Source organism: Acyrthosiphon pisum, chromosome A2 (assembly GCF_005508785.2).
Source record: "Acyrthosiphon pisum isolate AL4f chromosome A2, pea_aphid_22Mar2018_4r6ur, whole genome shotgun sequence".
Lineage (NCBI taxonomy): Eukaryota > Metazoa > Arthropoda > Insecta > Hemiptera > Aphididae > Acyrthosiphon > Acyrthosiphon pisum.
The window spans coordinates 1654805-1664364 of record NC_042495.1 but is presented as its reverse complement, the minus strand read 5'-3'; the positions used below and the strand labels follow the sequence as shown (position 1 = coordinate 1664364).

Sequence of the window (9560 nt, the reverse complement as noted above, 5' to 3'; positions counted from 1 at the left end):
TTATGTTAATTTAAGTATAATATGGTTTTTGAAATAATATTTTTATGTATTGTGATATTATTTATTGTTAAGTGAATACGTGTAAGAAATATTTAATGTAAGTTTATATTATAATTATAGTAAGGTCGTTATATCCGTATAATGATCGAATTACGTTTTAGGAAACTGAGGAAAGATTATCAATAGTTTTAAATTTTAGTGCCAAATATTAAAATAAAACTATAATTAACAAATATACAAAACCATATTTATTTGTTAAAATTAAATAGTTTAGGTACTTAACTCTTATTGTACAAGAATACTAGCGCATAAATCATGTTTCAAAAAGCAACCCAGATACTAATGAATTATTCTATACTTTGTGGCTCATAATGTGACACATCATTTTAAATCAAATAGTGTATTATTGTGTTAACATTTTTTGCTGTTGTATATAATTTAATATTTTCGAACATTACACATAAATACATAATATTCACAAAAGGAAATACGACTACTACCAGAAAATATGTTCTTATAATATTTTTTTGAAAATAATTCCTATATACAGGTTATAACAGAAAGTCCAGACAGATGCAATACATTTTGTTTTAATCAACTTATTGTTCTATAATTCATAGTCTCTTGCGTTATTTAATCTGCAGTAGGATTTTTTTTTTGCCAGGTCATCCTGTTACACCCTGTATTAAATTGTATTATTATTATATTATATTATATTATTTAAAAAAATTATTCTTATAGTTGAAAGTAATAAATATAATTAATGCACCACATTTCCGCACGAAGAGTTATAGCCATAGGTAGTTAAATACCGTTTGAACCTTTAGTGTTTATTCACATATATTACAGTGACCAAAGGCGCAAATAGGGGAGGGGCTTTAGGGGCTAAGCCCTCCAAAAATGTCCATAGACCTCCCAAACATTTCTTACATTTTGTTTTATGCTTTTTCAATATTATCAAAGTAAGGCCCTATTAGCTCTATTAGCCCCCCCCCCCCAAATCTCAAACGCTATTTGTGCCTATGACAGTGACCTATATGATCAATTACTAGAATCCTACTAGGGAGAGTTCTCCTTTTTTAAATAATCAGTATCGTATGGTTAAATATGAATTATTTTAAAAATAAAATATAAAAACTATATAATTGGGGTTTTAGAAATATGATATTTTAATTTAAATTAAAAGCATTGAGATAACGCGTGGAAAAAACTGTTAGGTAGAGTGGTTTCATATATTATTTTGCAAAAATAAATTTAAATGTAATCATTTTTTGTAATTAAAAATTAAATCTGAAATTAAATTTTAATAATTAAATTACTAAATAGTTATTAAAATATTTTCAAACATTATCAATATTTTCGTTTAATGATAAATGTTTACTTTCCGAAAGCTCTTCTGAAAATTCACTCATTTGAAAAAATACAAAACTAACATTAACTAACCAAGTATATTTTAATAAACCATTAGTCATATTTTATAATGTTTCTTTGATTATTTAAAAAATATCTCTACCCAATTATTACTGATGAATAATTGATGATTGTTGAACTACCTATAATATTTACTTGTAATTGAAATCGTCAAGATGCTGTTATTAATTTTCAAATATTTCAATAAGTAATTAAAAGAAAATCGTTACTATAGTTAACTAATTATTGTTCTAGTGCAAAAATATGTTTTTGTAATTTTTTATCCTTTAGCATTTACAATTTCACAAATGTAATTTATATTAAATAAATAGAAAGGTAAAAAAAAAACAATGCAGAAAAAAATTAGTATTCAGTAATATTATTTTTGATATTCTGTTTCAAATTGTAAGTGTGAGTTGTGAATTGTGACTATAAAATGATTTCGCTTGAAAGTGCCCGACTTCTTGTTTAACTGTATTTTTCTTATAATACAAGACGGTCCCTGAAGTTGCCCATCACTTTCTTCACCATATCGTCCGGAATTTCGACAATTTCACGTCTAATTGACTCCTTCAACTCCTGAATGTTTCTTGATTTGTCCACATACACTTTTGACTTTACGTAGCTCCAAAGGAAAAAGTCACAGGGAGTGATATCGGGGGAGCGCGGAGGCCAGGGAACGTCACCATGTCAGGAAATAACGCGCCCGGGGAATATTGTTTGCAAAAAAGCAATGGAAACTCTCGTGGTGTGAGCCGTGGCTCCGTCTTGTTGAAACCAGATTTTTTCTAAGTCAACTTAATTTTCTTCGAGATGAGGGATGAGAAATTCTTGGAGCATACTGAGGTAACGCTCAGAGTTGATAGTCACTGCTTCTTCTCACTCGTTTTCGAAAAAATAGTGCCCAATTATTCCGAGGTGGGAAATTCCACACCATACCGTTACTTTTTGACTGTGTAGAGGCCGATGATGCAATTCTCGCGGGTTTTGAGCAGCCCAATATCGACAGTTTTGTTTGTTAACATAACCGTCTAAATGGAAGTGGGCTTCATCCGTCAACATCACCACTGCATGTGGATCTTTAAAAATTTGAAACATGCGCCTCCTAAACTGTTCACGTTGAGTGTAGTCAGTCGGTTGAAGTTTTTGAACGATCACTATTTTGTAAGGGTGGAACTTCAATTGTTTATTCAAAATTGTCATTAAACTTGTGCGAGCAATGTCTAGCGATTGAGAGCGGCGTCTGGTGGACCGACGTGGACTCTGCAAAACGGACACTCTTACACGTTCAACATTTTCAGGCGTAACTACTGCTGGTGTAGGACCGAGTTTTTTCTTTTCCGCCACACTACCATGTGTACGAAAATTGTTTACCCACCGCAAAATTGTGTTACGCGCTGGAACAATGTCACGTACACCAAGTTTAAACCGACGACGGAAAGCACGTCGCGTGGATACAATTGACTCGCCATTTCAGAATAAATTCGGAAACAGCAAAAACGCTCCACTTGTCCATGACTACTAAAATTACATTCCCGAGTTACAAGATAACAGTGCCAGCAACCTTGGGGGACCATGCTATTCCCAGTTATACCAATTGCAAAAACATCCGTTTTCCACTGACCACCCTGTATATAGTATCATATACCATTATGTTTAAAATTTTAAAATTATATTATATTATTATATTCAAAATAATTAAATAATTAAAACAAGATTATGAATTAGTAACGTTGAAACTACATATTACTACTTGTAAAAAATAAAACCTATGTAACATTAGTGATGTTTATTTGTAAATTTTTTTTATTTTTTTCCCCCGTCGTTCGGCGTACATTCGCAACGTTCTCTGAGTTGACTCGGCATATTATATTGGTCCAATTGCGTTAACAATATCTGATACTTGCTCTGGCATTGACTATGGCGTTTTATTAACGACTCCAGTTCACCATGATTGCCGGTCGTACTGTTTAAGTCTTTTATGATCTTTTTGAGAACACCGATGAGTGTTAACAACTCACTGTGGAACTCCAAGTTGGTGGCCAGCGGTCCACACAGCCACTGGTCGTACAAACTACACACGTCATCCGTTAAGCGATCCGTGTTCATTTTGATAACCAATTTAAGCTTTATACACAGACATGGTTTGATTTTGCAGATTTCGGTGCAATCCTAAAAAGTAATTCACATTTAATGGTTTATACATTCATCCATTTACCCCTAATATATAATATTTTACGTTTAAACACATATTTTGATAATGGATCACTAAATAAAAATGTATGTGTGTGTGTGTGTGTACGTGCGTTTGCTAGTTGAATAAGCTGTTTAAATGTAAATTAGTTTAAAACTATACATCAATTAACGGATTAACCGAAATTATATTGATGCACACATATTACATAATAATAATTCAATCAACCAGTGTTTGTTAATAATAACACCGATTGTTTGGATAATCTATATGGAATTTGTCGAATCTAACACGTCATACATAAATTAATTGCCAATAAGTTTGACAAAATATAGTATTATGAAGCAACGTGGAAATAATGATTCATAACTAATTTAACCAACTTTAAAGTAATAAAAGTATAATACCTATATGTACCGAAACAAATGAATTATATAAATATATTATTATAGTATATATTTTGATGAATGATTGAATACATTTTTATTAATATCTACTAGTTTTACTAACGTTTTCTTGGTATATTTTGATTTCCAAATAAATCACGGATATAACACGAATTGCTAGCCATTCATCTTGCTTCGCTCAGGTTATGGTTATGTAATAAAATATTTGAAAAGCTATAATAGATCATTACTCGTAGTTACAACCAAAATGAGATTTTAAGCATTTTGGTAGAGCTGTTGATAGAACGTTTATCAAAATATTGTAAATGCGAGTAATTATAAAAGAGCAATTGACGATCGAGGTATATATCTATAATGTTTTTAAACTTTTTTTTTAAAAAAATTCAAGTAATATTTGCAACATGTTACATCGAAAAACAATAAGGGCGTTTGATAATTTCCGTAAAAAAAGGACACGAACAACTAGTAATAACGCATAAAGGTACGCCTAACGACACGTCGGGATACCGTCCCTATTTTTTACGATTTTCTTTCCGTTCAAAAGTGTTATCGAAAATATTTACGGATTAGTTGACGTCAGAGATACCAATAAATAATGAATATCGGTCCATCAAATCCGGTCTGAACTAGGTATGCCACTAATATTGTGATCGAATAACATAATATCAATTGTATTCAAAACAATCACAGTTTACAATTATTGTACATATTGAGTGATATTATAATCAGCTGTAGACTGTACCGAGACAAAATTGTTAACGTGACGTATATAGGTAATACTATAGGTGCATCCTATATAGATGTTGTATTGTTGCGACCGGCTGACCGAGACAATTAACAGTTCATATATAATGTTTTTAAACTATTTTTTTAAAAATTCAAATAATATTTACAACATGTTACATCGAAAAACAATAAGGGCGTTTGATAATTTCAGTAAAAAAGGACACGAACAACTAGTAACAACGCATAAAGGTATGCCTAATAACACATCGCGGGATACCGTCCATATTTTCTTTCAACAAGTCCGGTCTGAGCCATTTACATTGTGATCGAATAACATAATATCAATTGAATTCAAAACAATCACAGTTTACAATTATTGTTCATATTGAGTGACATTATAATCAGCTGAAAACCGAGACAAAACTGTTAACGTGACGTATATTATAATTCTATAGGCGCATCCTATATAGTTATTGTATTGTTGCGACCGGCTGACCGAGACAAGTAACATAGTTCATCTTAATTAATCGTGACACAACGTCGGCGACCTCTAAAGTAATTAAAATATCACGGTAATCCATTAGCCCGAAACACGTGTTACCTTTTATGGACTACAAAAGATCGCGTTGGTTACCTAGGAACCATCTACAATTAATTCGCCTGCTAATATTTTAGTGTATTAGAGTGTGCGTGTGGGGGAGGGGGAGGAGGGTCACTCTTTTGTAACTGTATATGAGTTATGTCCCGGTTGTATAGTGTTGTGCACTCGCAGAGACGACAGTCATAATATCTGCGCTAATTATTATTGTTTGTAGTATAATTTGTGTGTCATCAGAGGAAATAAAAAAAATGTATAAAAGCTTGTGCGTAAAAGTGCTAAAGAAAAATAATAAAATATCGTTGACCTACTTATAAATTACGACGAACAATAGCGCAATACGATGATAATATATTGTATATACAATATACATAGGTATAGGCTGTAACTCAAAAACTAAATGGTGTCAGGGCGAGTTGTTGTGCATGAACTACCCAAGACCGGCTACGCTTGTCTTCCCTCGTCGCTTATTTTTATTTATTTTTTTTTTAGAAACCTAGTGGAGCGAGGGAGATATTGATTTTACAATTATGTGTGTATTTTTTCGGTCAACAATTTTTGGAGCTGTAAAAACGATCAACAAGTTTTATGCGCCTTTGCATATAGAGTCTATCTCTTGGAAATTTAACGCAGATTTTACTCGGAAATGGTCTTTTTTGGGACTACCTATACGCAGTTACATTTCGAAAACACTGTGGAATTCGAAAAAAAAAACGTTGCGTAGACCTTTTATTAGTTATTTTCTCTTAGTCTTATAATATAATATTTATTACTTTTTAACACTATCATTTATTTCATTTGGCTTACATACGCCAAATAATACTATAGGTATAACGGTAGCTGACATGTTTGTGCAACATAACCACCTGTCATATTAGATATAAGTCAGATTTGTTGATTATTTTAATACTATAGTTAAAACAACTTGAGTTATTATTTTTTTGTAATAAAAGTGCTGTGGCTCCATTAAACACAATAGGCAGGTACTCAGCGTATTACACTCATCTTAAAATATTAGGCAAAAGATACATCGACAAAAGTATAACTATGTGTCTGGCAAGCATGATTAATTTTATTCGATACTATTATAATGATAACTGTGTTATTATAAAATGGCCCACATAAATCGCCCCACGAGTGATATTCTATAACAAGAAGTAGTGTTGATTACGCGGCTTGTGTTACAGGGCTTTGTGCTCTACAACATAAGTAATATTGTCACTTCTGCGTGGTATAAGGAAGATATTATTCTAGAATAATATTTTGAGCGGGCCACAACAGCTATTTTATATTGATATCGTCCCTGCGGGCCTGCCTGTGTTAAAACGACAGCTAAACTATTGAACATTCTAACAATGACAACAATGTTTGGTTTGTAACAATTAAAAAAAAGAACTTTGATTCCAAAGAAAAACGTGCAATTAATAAAATCATATTCTATGTAAGATCATTGATCAAGGGCGTGAATTAAACAATATCTACAAACATTTACCCATTATAGAATGAAAGTCATCCCATAGAAAACTATAATAATCTAAAGACTTTAGAGTTTCTGTAAAAATAAAAAATAATTTATAGAATCATCAATGCGTAGTGCTTTGAAACTACGTATTAACATTATTTTATACAAATATAGATTAATACCTAACGTGTCTAGACTTTCATAGGGTTAATTAATAATTTGTATAGAAAGGATAACGTATTTACGATAAAGAAGAAAACAGTAACACTTAACACGGGGCTGCTTAACAGTGTACATTAAATATAATCGTTAATTAAATTAAATATTTAATAATCCCATATGTGTAATCATAATATTGTGTTTGCCACTAAACAGGAATGGTTTCGAAATTCCATACACACTATATTGCATTATGCGTATATAAGGTACGTTTGTAGCTTATTGATTTTGGTAAAGGTTGTTTTTTAATATAAATTTAAACTTTAGATACCTAGCTATATGTATAGTTTGTTATGTATTTGTAATTTTTATTATAAGTGTTGGGACTCGGCCATTCTTCATTCTTTTCAAGTGTTATATAAAAGGATATTTTAAGGAAATGAAATGTCCATTATTAAAATCTTAAAAATAATAACTATTTACTTTATTTTAAACTTTTGACACCTACAACTGTCTGAAAACAAAATAATACTTTATTTTAATGTTAAACATAAAAAAATTAATTAATTAATTTTCTTAAAAGTGAGGCTTAAATTATAGGTCTTATTTGATGAATTACTTGCTTTGCCACTTCAAAATATCATCTTAGCGTCAGGTGTGAAAAGTGATATAATTTTCAGCGTTTTTAAAAATAGCTTGCTTATATTATTATGTATAATATTTCGTTCAAAACGTGCGTGACGTTTTAAAATATTTGTACCTAAACTATATTATTGCAAGTTATGAATAGATAAGACATCAGTGTACTTTCTTTTTTACTACACATAATTTTGAAACTTAAAACTATTATCTATAGTATGCGCTTTGAACCTAATTTGAATAAAGAGAAAATGTTGATCTCGAATAAATATATATTTCACTTTGGTATCATTCTGGCTTAGGTACGTCAACATAATAATATAACTTTGTTTTAGCATATTGTTTTATACAACAATAATATATTATATTATTACTCTTTAAAAATGGTGACTAATGGTTTCTAAAAAAATAAATGATTTCAACCATATATTATGAAAGCAAATATCTGTGACTTGTGTACAATAATATTTTATTGAAAGTATAATTTAAAATCACTTTACTTTGTACCGTAAATGATTCTATTCATACAACATCCATATTGTGTATGATATATATCAGTTAGCATGAACGGGAATTTCCAAATATGAAAATCGAACTATACAGATGAGTAGATGACACTAGAATGCTTTTATTGTTTTCCGCATTTTGGTGTTTTATTTCTCAGTCAACCACCAATATTATATTTATTATTATATTTTCCTACGCTGTGCTATTATATTTTACAAAACACCCGCTAACGGACATACTATTGTTTGTAGACTGTTTTGAATTTCAGTCCATATTAATAACAATAATTTTATTATTGCTGATCATAAAAAGCACCACAAATAAGAAAATTTAATTTTAACTATGGTAAAGACGCGTAGTCAATAATCTTTATAAAATAAAACGTATATATTGTTTTTACGTAGCTACAATCTGACATTTTTGTGTCTGTTTTACTATGATAGTCGTAATAATATTATTAATTAATTCCTCCCTCAAAATCATAATTATTGTGCGTTTAATTTACACTAAAGTGAAAACCATAATAATTTGCATATTATCACAATGAAATTCTATTACTCGAAAATTATTCATGAATTCAGTTATAATTTAGTTAATTTTAAAGCATGTTAAATTACAATAATTTGGTTTACCTTATGTTTCACTGTATAGAACTAAATAAATACGCAGCATGTATACCTCAAGACTAGGTAGTTACATTAATAGAAATTACCAATTTTATTTCTAAGACAAACTCTTGGTCTTGGTTAAAAAGGCATCACTTCGACTTTAAATGAAACGTTGTCGGGTTCCACTGCTGAGTGCCTTCCCAATATTTATTCTACTACTAATACCGCGGTCACTTAATCATGCAATCAAAATTGCTTATTTACTATTATATTACTGTACCTATAGATTATAATTATTGTTTATTTTTAATAATATAAAAAATAAAAAAACAATAAACAATACGCCTTAATAAATATTACAATATACAATCAACTTTTTGTTTTTTATTGTATACATCACTCTGAGCAATTTCATCAATAATTAATTATCGCCGTTGAAAAATAATCATATTTTAATTTAAACTTACATTCAAATTTAATTTCAATCAGCAGTTGTAAACTTTTATCGATTAAAATTTAATTAACGTTTTAATAGGCCTCATTGAACTAAATGATGGATGAGTAAATAATAATAACCTTCTCAAGTCAATATGTTCGAAATCCACATAGGTATATTATATTGAGTGTTAAATTAGACAATCAATATAATTCACTATTTTTAGTATAAAGTATGTTACTATTCCCGTATATTAGATTCTGAGTGGAACGATGAATGTATTGATTTTACAATGATGTGTGTTTTTTTTTTTTATTTATTTTTTTTTTGTGTGTCTATCATCACTTTTTAGGACAGTAAAAGTGCTTGGATTTTCTTCAACAGTACTTTTTCTGATAGGAAAGTGAATCTAGT

At 30.0% G+C, this 9560-nt stretch overlaps 2 protein-coding genes across 4 annotated transcripts in view; one reads left to right on the top strand and one right to left on the bottom strand.

The window, feature by feature from the left end:
* The window catches only part of LOC100161017, a 129428-nt gene that overhangs the window by 68363 nt on the left and 51505 nt on the right, over positions 1 to 9560 (top strand). The window lies entirely within an intron of this gene.
* LOC100572737 overlaps positions 1474 to 9560 on the bottom strand; it is a 15467-nt gene continuing 7380 nt past the window's right edge. Inside the window, exons 1-2 of one of the 2 annotated variants that reach the window (XR_001679407.2) lie at positions 8735 to 9050; positions 1474 to 3582 (exon numbers count right to left, since the gene is read on the bottom strand). Coding sequence is in view for 1 of the 2 variants with exons in the window: in XM_003244067.4 (XP_003244115.1) it covers positions 3217 to 3582 (366 nt within the window). In the remaining variant the exon portion in view is untranslated. Of the gene's footprint in view, positions 3583 to 8734; positions 9051 to 9560 lie in introns of those variants that run through there. The other variant, XM_003244067.4, reaches the window with a different exon arrangement.